At 40.6% G+C, this 20,891-nt stretch overlaps 1 protein-coding gene across 1 annotated transcript in view; it reads right to left on the reverse strand.

The window, feature by feature from the left end:
- SLC7A10 (solute carrier family 7 member 10) overlaps positions 1 to 20,891 on the reverse strand; it is a 521,979-nt gene that overhangs the window by 112,503 nt on the left and 388,585 nt on the right. Inside the window, exon 5 of the mRNA XM_086945141.1 lies at positions 2,147 to 2,300. Within this exon, the coding sequence (XP_086801267.1) occupies positions 2,147 to 2,300 (154 nt within the window). The remainder of the gene's footprint in view (positions 1 to 2,146; positions 2,301 to 20,891) is intronic.

The following is a 20,891-nucleotide window of genomic DNA, read 5'->3' on the forward strand; positions in this document are numbered from 1 at the left end:
GTTATTACCTTCAGTCTGTCCTGGGGGCATGGGAGGCAGAAAGCACATTATACACCTGGGTTTAATAAAAAGTGGTTGGGAGCAGCCCCCAAGGTATCAGGTCTAGGCGCCACCCCCCAAATCACCCACAATAGTCTTTCTGTACCCTCTCAGTGGCATAAAGGTGGTATTTTCAACAAATAAGCCCACTAGATCCCAGGAAGTTCATTTGGAGAGTGGGAACAGCCCCCTGGCTATGGGCAAGTGCTCTCACCTCCTTCCAGCCACAAACATTGTTCTGTGACCCTGGAGCAAATAGTAGCATTACCTCCAGTTTGCACCGTGGGGGGCCAAAATCCCACTAGGCACCACAAATTATTTCCTTTCAAAACATGATGTGGGCAGTCTAACAAGGCATTGGGGCCTAGACACCACACCATACATTATACCCAACAATCTGTCTGCACCCCTTAGGAGAAGAGGGGGTGTCTATACCTCCAATCAGCCTAAAGCCCACTAGACCCCAAAGAGTTATTTTGGAGTGGGGAATGGACCTTCTGGTGTTGGGCTAGTGCTCTCCCCCACCCCATGCATAAAAGGCGTTTTGCCACCAGGGGCATATAGGAGGTCTTTAGGGGTTGGAAGAAAACCCACTAGACCCTAGGGATTTGTTTTAAAAATATAAAAATGGGTGGGATGGCCCACCAAGGTTTCGGGCCAAACCCCACAGTGGGCGGAGAGGGGGTTTGGCCCAATTATCTTAACAAGGGATGGGTAGAAAGCCACCTGGATACCAGGAATACATTTTATTAATTAGTAGGATTTGATCTGGCCCATTCGGACTTTAGGCCCCACCCCTAAAGGCTCAACTGTCTTTCTGCTCCCTTGGGGACTAAAGCATTCCTATTCCTATAGCAAGAGAGTCAATTTTGATCGGTGCAGTTTTTCTAAATGGGCCAACCGAGAGTGGGGCTAAATCCCAGTATTGTCTCACTTGCCATGCTGAACGGCTGCACTTTCGGGCTCAGTTCCGGTGCCAACTGGGAAAACCTATACATTTCAGACATTTCTTAAAACTAGACACCAGGGGAAGAGTCCAGGGTGGTGTGCCTTGCATGGATCACACAACATTTTCTTACGCACAATACCCTGCAAACTTCAATCTTTGTCTCAAAACGTGCATTTTCTTTGCATTTCCTTGATGTAAACATCCAGAATCAGTAGGGATCCACAAAATTCCTACCAACCAGCGTTCCCTCACTTGTGCTGATAAAAACGCTACCCCATTTGTGTGGCTGGGTCTAGTGCCCACGACAGGCACAACTCAAACCAGGATCAATGTGAGATCCCCTCTGGTAGCACTGCCAGTTCAAACCACAAAAACTAGGAAAAATGCACAACATCTTCGAAAATTCACTGATCATTGCGAAACCAGTGGTAATTTTTTATTTCCATACTGTACTTTTTCTGAATGCTGGGAATATGGTGGTCCAAGCACAGCAAACCTTTTTTTGCCAACGTATGCTTTATTGCACAGCACTTCTTTTCCCATTTTTCACCCAAAAACATTTAGCCATATTTTGGCTATGTTCTTGGCCCCCTCCAGGGGAAACCACCAACCTTGGGTACCTTTAGAATGCTGAGGATGCTGGGAAAAAAGAGGCACATTTTGCATGGATACTGTTAAAGCAGAAGATCGCCTGACATGGAAGATTTTCTACACTTATTTATTCAGAACATATCAGCTTCCACACAGCTATGCAGGCAGTCAACTCAACTGCCACCTCCAACTGACAGTAGAATGTTGGCATGCACTCGTACCCTGAGCAGAGAGGGGTATACCGCGGGAAAAACAAGGAGGGGGAATTAGTGACAGTACCATTGTTCATAATAAGATGTTAAAAGGTAGACAATTACAGCAGATACCTTATGTAGATAAAACTTTATGAAGGCGTAAGTCTGAAGTACCCCAAATAGCAAAAAAGGACATAGCAAGGGGTAAAATAATAAAGAACAGGAGATCTGCCACATTGCTAAAACTGATTTCAACCAGACCTAAAATAGGAAGCCACTCTTCACAAGAATGTTCACTTAGTTCAGCCTCTAGCTCTTTAACCATTTGCATGTGCTACTGTTGCAGGTACAGTGGTGTAGAGTGCATACTTGCCTTCGAGGATCTACCATCTCCTCGGTCACATAATTGAGAAAGTTCCATCCACTAAATGCAAATGACCCCTGGAGAAAGGCTAATGCCAAATGTCCTACTGTGGGGGTCATCCAGAAGTTTAATGCATTGCTCGGCTTCAGCTCTTCATAATGCCCTGTAGGAATCACACAATGGAAAAGCCAGAAACATATCTAGTTACTGTTAGGCTTTATCCAAAGTCAAGTTTCTTTAAAAAATTCCATATGAAAGCTGTGCAATGTTAAACATACAGAAAATAAATCAGTAATTGGAACAGTTTCTTTTTGAATAATTAAAGATAAAATAAAAGTGTTTGCTACATCATCACACATTAATTTTATAATAGTTTAATAAACATTCCCAATATTTCAAATCAGTAAAACAAGTATATCTTATTCATTTTCAACAGGTAATTATTCGAACTTTGAGATAACTAATAAAAAAGCCTTGCCTTGTTGGTTTTGATAAAACAATTTTCAACACCATCAAAGTATGCATATCGCTTAGGGAAAATACTCACATTGTTACATAGCGATATCAATGACAGCAACTTTTGGCAAAGCCAATAGCGCTCTCCTTTATAATGCAAGTGCTAACACTCGTTTGTAAAGCATTGTTAAAAAGAGAATGCTGGAGGAAAAGCTAACATATCTTAAGGTATCTTGAAACTGTACCCTGGATTGAGTATTTTCAATATTTATGAATGGCATGGTTTAGGATGTGTTCGAATTTAAAGGAAACTGGTAACTGATGTTCTACAGGACTGGTTCCAACCATTTGGTGCTCTGCAGGAACCCCAGGATCAGGTTTATGGGCCTCTGGGAAAAGAGATACTCTTTTAGTCAGTGTTCTGACTGAAACACTGGTTGTGTGAGTGTTGAAGCCTGACCCTTGCCCAGTGTCATAAACGCCGCCTTTGTGTGTCACAGTGTCGACTTTCATGCTACAGATGCACGGAAAGAGATAAAAGGAAAATTAATCTTGATAAAGTCCGCTCTGAGTCAAGCCTTTGCAGTATCTTTATGGATGAGCTGGGACGGGGGTGGGGGAGCAACATGGAAAGTCAGGGGAAAGCAGCACATGAGGAAAGAACAAGAAAGCACATGTTCTCCCAGGGAGCACCTTCCACAGCTCCCTTATGTGAGCTGTGGAAGGTTAAAAGACATGCAGTTCAGAAGGATGGTGACAAGACTATGCTTTGGAGGACGGACAAATTCAGAAAGAAGAAGGAATGGCACTGAATAGGACAGCAGAAAATGAGATTGATAAAAAAAACAATAAATGATGAGCAATTTCCTGCCCCAAATCTCAGACCTGAAAATAAATAGCATCTGTTGCTCCAAAATCTTAATTGTTAATACATTATTCTGCCTCCCTTGTGTTAGCATAAATTTAATGAGTAGAATAAATTGAATTTATTCTAATTAATTCAAAGTAAGACCTTATGGAAATAGTTACATTTTCTTTTTAAAAGACTTAATTTGCAGAGTCATTTATTTTTAAACAAAATTGCATTTCATAAAACGTCTTCATTCCTAACATGCATTGTTGAATGTTGTTTAATTCATTTGTCAAAGCAAGATTCTGTAGCAAATAAAAATGAATTACTTGACAGGCAGTTTGAACTTTTGTAACATTTTAAACTTTAACATATTGAGTCGAATTTTTATTAACATTTAGATGAAGTGAAAATATCTGTAGACACAATTTTTTACTTTTGTATACCTCCTGAATAACCTTAGAACAAATTGTGTTTTGTTACACATTTCCAAATAACATATAAGACTTTTTAGCAAACAATTCTAACTAAGAACAATTCAAAGACCATAACTTAAAATGAATGTCATAAAAAATTGGGTTTTCTACAAAGCTGTTATTAAAGTTTAGAGTATTGTCAAATATTCTTAACTTTGTAAAAATCCTAGCTAACGTTTAAAAATAGCTTTTGCAGCTGACTGCATGTGCTCTTTTTGTACAGGGACTACTTTTTTAGGTGTGCTGCGAGACAAGACCTTTTGTTTTTACAAAAGCTATATAAAACATTTGATTATAGGGGGTTTGCAGGCAGTCCTTTTCATCAATTTGTCTTTTGTCTCATTCACATTTTTTTTGTTCAGGATAGCAAAGCACCTGGGGCTATGGATCATCCCACTTCAACTATTGACTAACTTCAATATAAGTGACCCATTCTGTTCTTTTACAAAGAGCACAGTCATGCAGAGTAGATCCCTTCAGTAACACGGACTGCTATGGCAAAGGGTGCTTTATGAGGCCATACATGTTTTTGCTTTAGTCAAAATCTATTTTTTTGTAGCTGAAGGCCAAGTATCTCCCCAGAATTAAAGTTTTACAAAAGCCAGGACAAAACAAAACAGTCATTCACAAACCAAAAACGCTGGCACCTGATGTCAGACCTACTACCTTTGCCAATGCGTGTTATTCTAAACTTGCAAGCTAATACCTTCCTGATTTGGTACTGATGCATATATCCTATTACAAAAAAAGCTACCTTATTACAAGGTGAGTACCAGGGAGAGCAGGAGGGCCAGAGTGACATGGATGAGATTTCAGAGAATGACCAGGGTGCAAGGTAATCAAAGTATTATATCTAACGCTTCCTTGTCTCAGTCATTCCATCATGAGGATCTACCAAAAAGGATGACACCCAGAAAATGCAAAGTCCATACACAAAGGAGGAAACACTGAACCAAGAAGGCTCGGAATGCGAACACAGGCACAGGTGCCAGTGGTGGTTCAACAATGTTTTGTGGAAAGAATATCATGAGACACAAATATTGTGTATTATATATCATGATGTCAAAAATGTTATGGGTTTTGATATCACAGGTAAGACAGTTTCCTCAAATGTATTTTAAGATCTTTTGTTAGAAATATTGTTGTGTGTTATTGTTGTATTATTTTTAAAGTGCTTTTAATTTAAAAAAATCTGTTCGGTATTTGATTTTAAAATATTACTTTTTTCTATAATAATTTTATGAGCAGGGTGTTGGGTTTATATGGGAATAGGGTGAGCTGTAATTAACATTTTTAAGTTTTCTATGTTCAAATCGTGTTATCATTTCTTATTTAATTTGCATATTTTTGTAACTATTTCTTTATAAAATTAATATTTACATTAAAAAATTGATTTATTATTTGAGAGGGGTAATAACTCTACAAAAGCAACAACCACAATGCTTGTCGGTTGAAACACAAATGTCACTAAATTAACCTGTGCTTCCCCCTCCCCCCCCCCGGTAGCTTGGCACAAAAGCAGTCAGGCTTAACTTACAGGCACTGAGTTAAGATTTTATGCAGCACACACAAAATAATACAGTGAAAACATAGCAGAATCAATCTTTAGAAAGTAGAACAATTGTAATAAATAAAATGACACAAAACTGTTGCGGGGATTCTGCACATACACAGAACTATGCGCAAGAAAGCAGGACTTTGGTGTATAGGGGTTGTACCTTCCTACCACCTTAGTATCCAAAATCCCAATACCGACTAGCTATAGTGTCTCATTCGTTCTCCTACATAATCATGAAGCTACAAATGATTAGACAACCCAGAACACAATACTCCTGACTCTCTCAGGAATCGAGGAAGCAACACATACACCTTCGCTCACTCACTCGGACTTGTCCGCAATAAGGATTGTCAGAGTCACTGTATAGTTTAAAATGTTTATTTTATCTTTACCATTAAAGAGGATTTTTAATGACAATTCATTTGTGTCTAAACATAACAGTTCTACCCGCACCCAAACAAAAGATAGCACTTATTAAATGTTATAAGGTAACCCAATGTTATCCAATGGGAGAGGTAGCTCTTACAGTAGTGAAAAAAAAATGTATGTGTTTTTACACTACCAGTACATGTAAAACTTAAACAACACATGGACTTCTTAGAGCGTACCTTAGGGAGTCACATATATTTAAAAAGGAAGATGTCGGCCTGGACAGGTCGAATTTGCAATTTAAAACTACACTAAAGATTGCAATGGCAGGCCTTAGACATGTTTTAAAATGCCACTAGAGTGTGTGGCACAAAGTGTGCTGCAGGCACACTAGTAGTATTTAATTCACAATCCCTGGGTGAATGTAGTACCATATACCAGGGACGTATAAGTAAAATAAGAGTGTCAATCAGGCATTAGCTAATTTTACCATGTTTTAGGGAGAGAGAGCAGAGGCACATTTGCTCTGGTTAGCAGTGGTACAGTGCACAGCGTCCTAATACCAACAAAAACAAAATTCATAAAACAGGAGTGGTGAAGACAAAAAGTTTGCGGGTGAGCCTGCAGAAAAGCCAAGTCTAACATTTACATTAATTTGTCTTTTTCTTAATTATGTAAAATAAAAATGTATTTATGTAGTATTTTTATTGTTTATGAAATGTCAATATGGTTATATTTTTTACATACATTTCTAAAACTTAAGCTCATTGTTTTTTCAGAATGTTTTTTTTTAATTTGTATTTATTTATTTACATTGGCAGTTTTGTATTCAAGCCATTTAATTATATAGCTTTACAATTAACTATTGTATTATTCATATTAATTATAGTTATTAATTTCTAAGTTCAAGTCAATATTTTTTATTTTCTGGTAGTACTTTCTATTTCTTTTTTTATGTTGTATAGTTTAATTGTTTACAATAATTAAATTGGATTTCTGTAATGTATTCTTTTTAGTGTAATGTCTAGTATAGGTTTGTATTACTAGTTGATTTTAAAATCTGTTTGGAGTTCGAATAGTAAATTTGATTCCGCCACATCAAACTACTATACTCTTGCCATTGTGGTTACATGGAGTTTAAAGATTATATATGAACCACTCAAATCCAACATTTACCCCAATATGCTTAAGTTTGGAGTGATAATATACATTTGACCCCTTCTGAGTTTAACAGTTTCCCAACTGGCTGAAAAAAGGTCATTTTTGCTCACTTTCCCTAATTGAAAAAAGCGTTTTTTGTTTATTTGGCAGAGGGAATTGGGGGGAATACTTCTCTGTGAATTGTAGCATTTTTAGAACTTTTTTAATAAAATCAAATTGTAGGAAGGATTTTATCGGCTGACACTTTTTGGGAATTTAAAATTGATTGCACCATACCCCACACTCTTGGGTTGCACTCGTGGGAGGTCATTGCGGGATAGCGGCCATCTTGGACGCGACTTGCGTAGTTCGCGGTCAGCGTTTTAGTTGAGGCACGCTGCATACCAGCTTCAGGCAAACCCTATTTAATGGGGTTAGTCCGGTCGTGCGGCGCTGAAAAAAGGTCATTTTCGCTAACTTTCCCTAATTGAAAAAGGCGTTTATTGTTTATTTGGAAGAGGGAATACTTCTCTGTGAATTGTGGCATTTTTAGAACTTTTAAAAAAAAAACAAATTGTAGGAAAGATTTAATCTGCTGACACTTTTTGTGAATTTAAAATTGATTGCACCATACCCCACGCTCTTGGGCTGCACTTGTGGGAGGTCATTGCGGCATAGTGGCCATCTTGGACGCGACTCACGTAGTTCACAGTCAGCATTCTAGTTGAGGCACACTGCACACCGGCTTCGGCCACACCTTTTTTAAAAGGAGTCTGCTCAGACGCACAGCGGGCGTGCCTAAGACAAGCCTGTTTACACCCGTCCGCACTCAGGCCGAGCCATTCTGTCTGATGTGAATCAAGGATCTGTAACTTCATTCACCTATTAAGTGAGGTATTGAAGTCTCTCAACCCTCTTCCTTGTCTGTCCCACAGCAGCTCGTGGGAAGTGCCTTCAAGGGACTTTGTATCTATGGATTGCGGGTTCAAATTTTCACCGGAGCACCCATCAACTGATACGTCTGCTGACACACGCAGGCCTGGGAGTATTAGTGCTTGCCTTATTAATGCTAGATCAGTGAAGAAGCACTATGTAGACGTTGCTGATTTGATCACTGCCAATGATTTAGATTTATTGTTTATTACTGAGACGTGGATTGATGCCTTTTTCAACCCCACCGTGCCCATGGCTACACCTGCTGGCTTTAAAGTCCACAGGGTGGATCGCCCCGTAGGCAGAGGTGGTGGTTTTTGCCATTTGGTATAGGGAATGTTGGACCCTTTACAGTGAAACATCCACCCTTTGGGGTGACTGTGAGGCTTTGGATTTTAGCCTGCAGCTCTCTGCCCACTGTACTCCGGGGGGGGGGGGGGAGGGGGGGAGTCCCTGATTTATTGGCCTCCTGGGTCAGCCAGGGTTTTTTTGGATACCTGTGGGGATGTGCTGGCAGAGCATGCATTGCGATTCTCGAATAATGTGCTTCTTAGGGATGTTAATCTCCATCTTGACCATACTGAGATGACCGATTCTACAGCCCTTCTGGACTCCCTTCACCTGGCCAGTCTTTCACAAAGAGTCATGTTCCCCACACACCAAGGAGGGCATATCTTGGATATCATCTGCTCTAATGTCCCTATATCGGTGTTGAGGCCGAGGCCGGTCGCTTAGTCAGATCATTTTCCCATATTCTTCTCTTGGTATACGAAGCATTAATCATGACCAGCTAACTGCCACCGCCCCCCATCTACTAGGAAAATGGACCCAGGCCATCTCAGTGACTTGTTGGCTACTTCCCGACCCTCCCTTTTGGGGGACCTGGACAAAAATGTGTCTCAGTTCACTGATTGGATTGCAAGCTCGGTTGCTACTCTATCGGCAACATGTCAGCCAAAGCTGAGGAGAGAGTCCCCCTCTAAGCCTTTGTTCACTCCTGAGCTGAGGACTCTGAAACATGCATGCAAAATATTGGAGAGAGCAAGGCGCTCCAGTGGCTATTGCCCTACTGATAAACACACTCTTAGAGCCAAACAAAAGCTCTTTTCTGTGGCTATTGGAGTGGCCAAAGGACAGCACAACTCCGCTCACATTGAGCGGGCCAACAACAACTCTAAAGAAATCTTTGCAATTTTGCAGATCTTTTTGACCCCTAGCGCCCAGGCGGCGGTGGCACCTGTCTCAGAGACTTGGTGCAACACTTTGGCAAAAATCTTTAGGGATAAAATAATTAGCATCTAAGAGACGTTCTCGACTTCTCCCAAGAAGCCCTTGGGGCTGTATGGGCATGGCCAATGGCAGAATCTGCCCCCACTTTTTCTGCATTTAGGTCTGTCGATCTCTCCAGCTCCCTCAGATTTCTTAAGGCCCTTAAGTCGGGTTCACCTAATGACCCATGTGCAGCCAGGCATTCTGTCTGATGTGGCAGATACCATTATTTCAGCAGTAAATTTCATGGTTAATAAGTCAATTTGTGAGGCCCCTGTTCCAATGTTTTGGAACCAGGCGCTGATTCATACCTTACTTAAGAAGCCGTCACTTGACCCTCTGCTACCTGAGAATTACCACCCGATCTCGCTTTTGCCAAGTGTGGCCATGGTATGCGAGAAGGTGGTTACGTCTCAACTCACCAACTATGTTGAGGTCTCAGGTCTGCTTCATCCAGCACAATCTGGCTTCCGAGCTTCGTATAGCACGGAGTCAGCATGGCTAGAGGTGACAGAGGCGATTCTGTAGTGTCTGGATGCCGGTGGGAGAGCAGCGATGGTTATGCTTGATCTCTCTGCGGCATTCGACACTGTGCCCCACTCTCTGCTCCTGGACCGTTTAATGGAAATAGGTATCTCTGGCCTGGCGTTGCAATGGATCAGGTCCTTCTTGGAAGGACGATGGCAGCAGGTTTGGCTTCCTCTGTGTGCCTCTGCACCTATGTAGATGACACTCAGCCCCCTACTTTTTAACATCTACGTGACTCAGCTGGTCTACCTTGCGGAGGCACTGGGGGCTAAAGTGATGGCCTATGCCAATGATATCCAGCTGTTGTTCTCTTGGAGTAAGGAGGATGATTCGGTTGTGGTAGCCCAACACTGTATGTCTTCAATCTTTCACTGGCTGGCGAATGCACAGCTGAAATGCAATGAAGGAAAGTCTGAAGTGTATGGCTCCTTTTCGACGGATTTCAGAGAGAGGCTCTGGCCTCCTGGTTTTTCACAACCTATTGTGGGCAAAGGCGCGGTTAAAAATCTAGGCGTCTGGTTCAATAAACATCAACATTTTGTGACACAAGTGATAAAGTTGACCGGTACCTGCTTTGGCAGTCTGAAAATCTTGAGGAAGTTTCTCCACCTCCTGCCAGGTAGTGCCAAAGAAACAGTGGTCCATGCCCTGATTTTGTCCCGCTTAGACTATGCCAACGCCCTCTTGGTCGGCAGTCCAGGTTCTCTTGCTAAGAAATTGCAAGTTGTTCAAAACTCGGCGGCCAGACTTCTCTTGGGTTTGTCATCAAGGCATAGTGTTTGCACCCACTTGCGCTCCTTGCATTGGCTCCCTGTTCAATCTCGTCTGAAATTCAAAAGGTTGTCAATCGCTCATCTGGCCCTTTATGGCCTAGACCCTATTTATTTGCAGAAGAGGTTTGGCTTCTATGCACTAGGAAGACAACTGTGCTAGTCTGCTCAGCTGTTGATGCAGACCCCTAGGTTTAATCGCCAACGACTTGGTGGGAATTTCTTCGTGTGTAAAGCGGGTCTAGCCTGGAACATGCTGCCCCTGGCTCTTCGGGGCATACAGGACCCACTGCTCTTTAAGAAAAAAATAAAAACGCTGCTCTTTTAATCTTTGATGGTTGTGCATTTTTCCCTTTTCTGAAGCTAGCGCCGGGACACTTTCGAGTAGCCGTGCGCTGTATAAATTAAAATAACATAACATAACATAACTGTGGGTACACTTAGAGTTGGAACAGTAAATCTGACCACCCCCTCGGCCCCCCAAAATCCAACCTTTTGCCCAATGTGGTTAAGCTTGGAGTTCAGATAGTACATTTGACTTCCCACGCCCACTCCCCCCAAAGAAAACCTTTCTGAACCCTTAATGTCCAAAACTTTCCCTAATGTGGTTAATTCAGGAGTTTGAATAGGAAATGTGAACTCCCCAGAGTCTAGCACTTTCCCTAATGTGGTTAGTTCTGGAGTGATAATAGTAAATCTGAGCCTCCCAAAGTCAAACACTTTTCCTAATGTGGTTAAGTTTGGAGTGTGAATAGGAAATCTTAACCCCAGTTCAAAACTACAACACTTTCCTGGATGTGGATACGTTCGGAGTGGAATATTAAATATATTTCATTCAAACACTGTCACCAGTGCACCATAGTTTCAAATCAGAAATGTAGTTTTGAATGCTTCCAAAGTACAACAGATCCCAATAAAGCTAGGTTTGGAGTGGGAATAGTAAATATGAACCTTCCAAATCTACCACTTTCCTTAGTGTGCTTTAGTTTGGAAAGGGAATAATACATTTGACCCCAACCCAATTCTTTTTTCCATTGTGGTGGTTTAATGTAGGAGTAGTAAACTAGACTTTGCGCACATGTAAACACTTTCTCCAATGTGGTTACGTTTATTGGAATAGTAAATGCAATGACCATAAACTGGTTGCATTTGTTTGTAATTTTATTTAGTACATTAACAAGTTAGAGCCATTTATAGTAGAAATTGTTTGTTTTTAATGTAATTCTGTACCAAAGTATTTTTCAATAATTACAGCAACTTGTTTGGATACTACTTTTTAACACACATATTTACTTACATTTTTTAAACATAATATATTAGAATACACTGAAAAAATGTTTTTATAATGTATCAATTTTTTATATTATATTTTATATTATATATTACATTTTTATACATTTTTAACAGACCTTTTAGCATGTTTATTATTTTATCAACAGTAATAAATAAAATATTTTTACCATTGATTTCATTGTGATGAAAGTCTTTTCCTTTTTTTTTTTAAATCTTTTTATTCACAGAATTTTTTAACTTTTTTCCACCCTCTGGAGCACAGAGAGGGCATGGAGCAAATAATAAAGAAAAACAGCATTGTCTACTCATATGAGGTTTACACCATATGTTTCAGCTGAGGTAAACAAACAGAAAAAAAAGAGACATCTTCTTAATATCAAAATAATACAACCCTCCATATTGGGGTGAATTCCCTCTACTTATACATACAAATTAACTTCAAATACATTCTATATATGTTATTCGTTGTTAAGCCCCTTTTTTTTTTTTATATACAAGTTATATATATATATATACATTTCCTATACACACTAATACAAGTTATATACAAATTATATACATATACATTTCCTATACAGATCATTCTTCTTCCTTCCATTTCGTTATTATCCCCCATATTTCCAAGCCTATTTTCCTCAGCCTTTTCCCTCTTCTGGAGTAGATCGCTTTTTCTAAATTGTATATACTCAACAGCCTGGCTAACCATTGTTGGAATGATGGAGCCATTTGGTCTAACCATGCAGTGGCAACACACAGTCTGTACACTGCCATAGCCACAAAAATGAAATATTTCCCTGTCTCAGCAGCATTATTTCCATCTACACCTAGCAAGATAATCGCAGGTGTTAGGTTAACAGGTAGTTTTAATGCCCTTTGTAGAAACATTTCTATATCTTTAAGTACTGTAGCTAAACTCGGACATGTTGCAAACATGTGGATGGAGTCTGCGACTGCGCTCGTACATCTGGGGCAATTTATACCAGTTGTCGCTCCCCACTGTGCCAGTTTAGCCGGAGTATAATATAGCCAATACATAGTCTTGTAGTGTTGTGCTTGTAATGACGCAGAGCATAAAATATTCACCCCTAATTCTAATGATGTATTAAAACACTCTTGTTCTACGCCCAGCTTCATTGACCAAGTTTCCCCCCATTTAGCCATATCATCTGGCCTTTTTTCGTTTAGCTCAAAATAGAATCTTTTAATTGTGCAATCTACTCCAGTCTCTATTATCTCTAATATGCTATTTTTTTCAAATCCACATGTACCCCCTCTTTTGTTTTGTAAACAACTTCTTACTTGTAAATATTTGAAGAAATGTCGTGTTGACAAATTACATTTTTTCTGTATTGTTACAAATTGTTTCACCCCTTGTATCCCCATTACATCCCCTAATTTTCTTATCCCTTTCCCATACCATTCTGTAAAAATTGAATCAGAAAATATATCTCCCGAAAATAACATATTCTTGTATAACCTTGTGTACCTATTAAACTTCCCTAAACCAAACTTTTTCATAAAAGCCTTCCATATTTTATGTGCATCCAATAAGGTCTTAAAGCGTGTTCTTTTAAAATATGCCGTGTCAAAATTTTTCAAAAAAATATCTTTTGTTTCTTCACCCATCAGTATACCATATACCGCTAATGACCCTAAGTGATCTTCCCCTTCTACTTCAGCTCCGCCTATTAGTCCTACCATATACTGCAGGGCAGCGGCCCAATAATACGACTTGATGTCTGGTAACGCCCATCCTCCTCTTTCTCGCGGGAGTGCCAAAAATCTCGCCGCTCTCCTTGTTTTACCCTTGGACCAAATAAATTTGTTGATCATATTTTCAATCCTTTTGAACCACGTGTTATCAAACCATAAAGGAATTGTTCGAAAGAGGTATAAAAATTTCGGCATGATTAACATTTTTATAATATTCACTCTTCCAACCAGGGTAAGATGGAGATTATTCAATCTATCTAGTTCCCCCCCAACTTTCCGTACAATAGGGTCGATATTTAATTCAACTATCTTATCTAATTCTGAAGTTATGGTTATTCCCAGATAGGTTCCCGTCCGTGCCACCCGAGGGTCCTGGCATAAAGCCTTACTATTTTTTATAATTTGTGTTTTTCCAGTATTCAAAGAGTACCCGGAAATCTTCCCAAAATTCTTTGCCTCCTGCTCCACGTGTCTTATAGCCTCTGTGGGTGATGATGTTATAACCGCCACGTCATCGGCATAGGCTAATATCTTACACTCCCCCCTAAGTGTGACAATTGGGGAGATGTTCCTGTTTAACTCCAGTCTTCTAATTAGAGGGTCTAGATATATTGCAAATAGCAGCGGGGAGCATGGGCAGCCCTGCCTTGTGCCCCTGTTAATTTTTACTTTATCCGTTAACCCCGCATTGATTCTAATTGCCGCCACAGGCTCTCTATACAGTGTTTTTAACGCTGTTATAAAACCACTCCCAAATCCAAATTTTTCCAAAACACTCCACATATATACCCGTGACACACGGTCGAAAGCTTTTTCGGCATCAAGTAATAATACCGCGAATGGGTCCCCATCAGCCTCTGTTTTATCCATAAGGGTAATTAACTTCCTTACATGATGTGTAGTCCCCCGCCCCGGTATAAAGCCATGTTGATTGTTAGTAACTAAAGGTGTTATTACACTGGCAAATCTTGTTGCCAGTGCCTTTGAGTAAATCTTAGTGTCCGTATTCATAAGAGTAATCGGTCTGTATGACCCCGGGTTAGTTGGTGTTTTCCCTTTCTTAAGAATAACCACAATTTCAGCCTCAGACCAAGTGCCTGGTATTGAGATTCCCTTCTGTGCCTGTTTCATAGTATAGAGCATATCTCCACATAGCTCCTCCCAAAATACCTTGTAGAACTCTAGCGGGATTTTATCCGGGCCAGCCGCCTTTCCTGATGGTAAACTCTTCATGGCTGCTTTTACCTCCTCTAATTCTATCAAGTTGTCAATCCTCTTCTTCTCTACTTCCTCCAACTGTCTCCCCTCATGATTGTTCAGGTACTCCATTATGTCTTTAGGGTCTCTTATATCACTTTCAGAGTATAGATCCGTGTAAAAATTCCTGAAGACTTCCCTTATTTGTTGTGCATTGGTAACAATCGCCCCTGAACTGTCTTTGATTGCTTTTATCTCCCCAAAGGACACCTTCTGCCTAGTTCTAGCAGCTAACATTTTGCCCACCCTTTCATTCAACTCGTAACAATTCTCCCTGTTTACTGTATGTTGTTTGGCTGCCCTTTCTGCTATCTGTTCTTCCTCCTCCATTCGCAGTTTTACAAGTTTAAGGTATGCGGAGTCCGTTGGAGCGTCATTATCAGTTTGAACTGTCCTACTGTTCAATTCCTCCTCTGCCCGCAGTAGTTCCCTCCTTACCCCCTCACTTCTTTCTTTCTCCTGTTTCCTTTTCCTAACCCCATAACTGATGGTCTCGCCCCTCACTGCGACTTTAAAGCAATCCCACACTGTTCCTACGGGTGCTGTATGCCTATTTATATCCAAGAACTCAGTTATCCATCTCCTCATATGTTGGATATATGCGTCCTCCACTAAAAAAGCCTTTTCAAAGGACCACTCCGAAACCTTCCTTACCACTGTCATATCTTTTAAAGTGATTATAAGAGGATTATGGTCCGATAACAACCTTGGTATTCTTTCGATATCTATCCCATCAATGCCTTGGTTGTTGACTAAGAAATAATCTAGTCTGACACTTATCCTATGGGGTGCTGAATAATATGTAAAACCGTCTTGACCAGGGTTAAGAGTATCCCAAACATCAATCAAGCCATTATTCCTGGCTAAATTAACAACTGCTTTATAGACTCTTTTCTTCCTTCCCTTATATTTAATTGGGGGCCCCAACCCCATTCCCAATCCCCCTGCTCCATTGATGTTAAAATCTCCTCCTATCACTATAAATGGAGCCCAGGTTGCCAGCTCAATATCAATTTCTTCAAAGATCTCAGGATCATCTCCTGTAGACCCATAAATAGACCCAAGGGTGACCCATGTTTCTCCAATCAAACATTCTATCAAGGCCCATCTACCCCATACATCCTCCCATTTTTTCCTAGTAGTGACGCCTCTTTGCCTTGCCATAATCGCAACCCCCCTATTCCTACTTCCCTGCCTAGAGTGTGCTAAAACAGTAAAACCCAACTGGTCTAACAGACTAATTTCAGACAGTTGTATATGGGTCTCTTGGAGTAGTAAAAAATCTATTTTTAAACTTTTAATCAAGACAGCTGCCTTATTCCTTTTGGTCTTATCATTAAGGCCACACACGTTCCATGTCATTATTCGTATACTCATCCTGGGTTTTTAACAGATACAATCACAATTTTAATCATATAAAAAGAAAACAAGTTGCACATTGTAACCACGGCTTTATATAACACAACGAACACAAAGCTTCCTTCAGTTTCATTATTCCCCTTATTCCGTAATATTTCCTGTATTATACATTTCCTGTATGTTTTACGCTCCTTGCCCCCCCCGTGTCTCCCACCCTTTCCCCCCACCCCAACTATCCCACCCCCCTACAGGCAAATAGGTCCATCGGACCTATATGTGACAGCTGTGTCTGTTTGGGTCCCACGCCACCCCCCCCGCTCTTGTTGTGTCACAGACCCTCTACGTAGGAGATGCTCACTTATTGATATCTACACATTTATATAGCAATTCTTGTGTTTCTATAGAAAGTTCAGAGGTCTTAGTTTTTATATCCTACTGCCTTTAGCTGGTAAGTCTACCACTAAGTCCTGAGATTGTGCACTGTTCTGCGGGCTCCTTTCCTTGAGCCATGTCAAAAATTCAGCTGCTCTGACCTCAGAATAAAAAATCTTAAACTGGCCATCCTTAACCACTTTCAGCCTGCTAGGGAACATTAGGTATGCCTCACACCCGATTCTCTGAAATGGAGCTATTAGCTCCCGGAGTCTCCATCTACGTTCTACCGTTATATGGCAGAAGTCAGGTCTAGCAAAAAACTCTACCTCCTGGTATCTGCATTTTGCTTGTGGTCTTGCTTTGGCCATTATCTCCTCTCTTAATAAGAAATTGCCCACATATATTAAAAATGCTCTAGGCTTTTTTAATCCGTCCCCCTTTCTCTGTATAAAAGGAAATCTATGGGCACGCTGAATCTCAGCTTCCCAGTTCCAGCCTTTTATATCTGGGAGAGCACCCTTGAGGAATTCGATTATGTAGGCTCTTGCATCCTGCCCCTCCCTTCCCTCCGGAATACCTAAGAGTCTGACATTGTTTCTCCGCTGCCTATTCTCGAAATCTTCGAGCTTCCATAATATATCATTGTTCATTTTCTCTTGGTCTTGTCTGAATTCCTTCCATCCCTTCATTTCATCTTCCAAACCCCCTGTTCTTTCTTCCACCTCTGTAACTCTCCCTGCCAACTCTGTGCACGCTTTGTTTACCTTTCGAAGAGCATTTTGTATCTTTTTACTTTCCTGTCTGGCTCTCTGGCTCTCTACCCTTGCCTCCGTCTGTATTTGTTTGAGCATTGAAAACATCATTTCAAACCCTAAGGGCGATTTTTGGCGTTGGGGCTGCTCCTGATTTTGAATCTGGGACTCGGGTAGGCCTTGCCTTACTCTCTCCTCATTCAACCGTAAAGACCCTAAGGACACATCTACACTCCCAACCCCCTCTTTATACATCTGAGATGTAGCTGCATAGTCCCAATCGAGTCTCTTTGCTACATTTATAGCTGCTGGGCTTATAGATCCTTTTGCTCTTCTCCTTTTTTTCGTCAATACCTTAGATTTATGCTTTGTAGCTGTGTCTTTTTCAGAAAGCTCTCCAGAGCTAGAACCAGATGTAGATGCAGTCTCTGTTACAAGTCCTGACAATGTCTGGTCACTTCCCAAGTCGGCGATAGAGGAATCCTCTGACTCACCCCCCCCCAACTGCCCCCACCTCCTCACCTTCCTCCTCACCCTCATTAACAGAGAAGAAACATTCATCAGAAGGGGAGCCAGTTAGAGAGATCACGACCTTAGGGTCGCTGCTAATCATTTTGCTCAGGTTATCTCTTCCGTTTCCATCACCAGACCCCCCAACAGCTATCTCCCTCTCCGGCTGCTTAGATGCATTAATATCCTTACTGCACCCCTCTATAGTAACAAGGGTACTGGAAGCATTAATATTGCTCTGCTCCTCCCTTAATGCCTCTGTCAGTGCCTCCGTCAGAATCATAACATTGTCTGACCCCGGATCCGGAGGCGGAGTACTCTCTTCAACATGGTGTGGGAAACTGTCATTCTCTATGCAGCCGTGTTTAACATTTGTGTAAATTGGAACATTATTATTATTTCCAGCATTCCCATTCCCAGTAGCTTTCCCAGTATCAGGAAGAAGTTCGCCCCCTGTCTCATGACTCTGTTTAACCTGTCCAATAGGAATCTCCACAGTCTCCACAGTCTCCACAGTCTCCACATTCTCCTCATTCTCCTGTATCGGAGCACCTCGTAGCGGCTCATCTTTCCTATGCACCTTCTTAATTAAGGCTCCCAAATGATCAGATTGTGTTAGAGAGCTGGCTGCCAACAAATTAGTGTCTATCTCTCTCATACTGGGACCGTTATCCAATCCATTATCCAGCTCTGAGGCCACAGCTTCACCAAGATCTGTTTGGGGGATAGTTGAACCAAGCGTTGCATGAGAGCTGGTTGTAATTACCGGAAAGAAAGCTTCTGAAACCAATGGCTGCCTCAGGTTCCCCTGCTCCGTTACTTTTCCCCTGTTACCTTTCATTACCAATACTGCCTTAGTTTTGTCTTTTTCTTTTTTTTTCGGCCTCTCCCCCACGCCGCTGCCAGCCTCCTTGCTCCGAGTTACACTCCTTACTTGCTCGGTAGCTTGAAGATCCTCACTCGTCTCCTGTGTCCGCGTCGGCTTCTTTGTACGGAGGTTAGCCGCCGGAGCGTCCGACTCGCTCCAGGCAGCTTTCTCCTCCCTCAGCGCTTTCGAAATCTTTGGCGCCATTGAACGCCAACTCATGGATGAAGCTCCCGCTGAACTTTGCTGCTGATACCGCTTCAGCTGCTGCTGCTGTCGGTACTGTTTTTTCCAACCGCCCGCCTTCACCATCAGCTGACGAGCAGCAGCCAATGCTCGAGTCAGCACCACTTCCACCGTCGGGAGGGCTAGTGCCTCCGCAATCACCTTCGTGGTGAACCACATCAATCGCTCTTCAGCCCGTTACACCTCGTAATTCGGAAGCCGCTGAACAGAGCCAATAACCGCTATCAGAAGCATCGCTTACAGTCCATTCTTCTCCTTTCTCCTAGCATTTGCACCTTTTCGGCGAGATCCTGAGCGAGGGAGCAGGTAGGAAGCGCGTCCTCACCCCGACAGACTGTCAGCGGCCATCTTGCCTCCGGACTACCGCCGTGATGAAAGTCTTTTCCTTTCACTTTGTAGTTTTCGGCATTTTGTACTGTTCATTGAATTTTTTCATTTGTGGTTCCCATTACTTCTGATTCAGGTAATACCATTTTAAAGGATTTAGTTGTGGGGGAGGTGTATAAACTTAGTTAGACTAGTCTTTGTTTTAGCATATCTTTTCTTTAGTGTAGTATGTGTTAGTTTACATTATTGTAGTAGGCCTTATTGTGAAATGTAATCTTTATATGTATTTTATATTAGTTTTCTGTGTCTAACTTTCATTTTAATGTTATTTTGCTGAGTTTTGTTTCATACTAGGATTGTAAGTGTTTTGCATGTTTTTTCCTTTGCAGGTATATAATTACAGACTTCGGACTTTATTTTTAAGCTGAAATATAGTTGGTTATTTTTAACCCAAATTATTTGTTTCTTTCTCCTTGATTCTTCAGTTTACCTGGAGCGTTTCTTTATTTATATGTTTGGGGTTGGCTTGGATAGATTCATTGGATTATAGGATTTGTAGTGAATCTTCAATTGTGCTCTGGTATAGTTTTGGGGGTGTTGTGTTTTTTTTGGAATTGGTATTTCACTGACCAGGACTTCAGCTTCAAAATAGTAATGGTTAACTTATTTGCTTTGTGTTTTTTGGGTAGGCAGTGTTAATTTGTTGATATTATGTTATTTCTTTATTCTTTCAATCTATGAATTTTATGGTGTTAGCATATTTTTGAGGTTGTACAAAACAGTTTTTTTAATCAATGTTTTCTATTTTATATTGTCTATTTATTTTTAAATATTTATTGTTGGAATTTTGACTTATCAATTAGAATTTTCAGATTTCGTATTTTAAATGTGCTTAAATATTTTTTAGAAATAAATATTAATAAAGTATCAGTGTTTGTGCTTTAGTGTGCTTAAATGGTGTTGTTGTTAGGTATGTTTTTTTATTAAAGTAGGGTTCTTGCAATTGAGTCTAGATATTGCATGCCATGGTTCTTAGTAAAGATTCTTACTTAGAATGCTAAGTGTTCATGTGTTTGTTTAGTTTGTTAGAAGATTTTTGGTTTGAGTTAGGTTAGGGGTTGTTCGAATTCTTAGCTCCTGGAAATGTTGTTCTTTTCATGAACTGGTAGAGTCTAAAGTGGCTTCTTCCAAGTGTTCCTTGGAATAAATTGTGCAACCCTTGAAATGTGTTATTTGTCTTTAATTATAGGGATATGGTACTGTCTTAGACATCCCATCATGGAATGTGATAATTGGGTTGGCGTCTGTTGCTTGATTAGTGAAGACGATTACCCCATATACCTTCCAAAAACTTCATTAGTGAAGCTAGTTTTGTTTCATGTTGTTAGTAATGGGGTGCAGAGTTTAATTTGCAGATCATAATCTTTACTGCCTACAGTTACAGGAATGTATGCTACAGCAAATTAGCTTTTTCATATGGTGTGAAAATTCTAGGTTAGTTACATATTTTATTCTTAGGGTGCATTTTTGCAAGTGCCTCCACATCTTCTGGTTAAAGTAGAAGAATCCCCTTTAAATTGCAGGTTGTGGGTAACAATTTAGTATGGTTGAAATCACTGCCTATTCATAATCTATGTTTATTTTCTCTGGGTTATAGATGTTAGTTTGTTGTTTTATATGTGTTAAAATGTATTTATAAATTTAAATT

The sequence above is a fragment of the Lissotriton vulgaris genome, chromosome 12 (genome assembly GCF_964263255.1).
Source record: "Lissotriton vulgaris chromosome 12, aLisVul1.2, whole genome shotgun sequence".
Lineage (NCBI taxonomy): Eukaryota > Metazoa > Chordata > Amphibia > Caudata > Salamandridae > Lissotriton > Lissotriton vulgaris.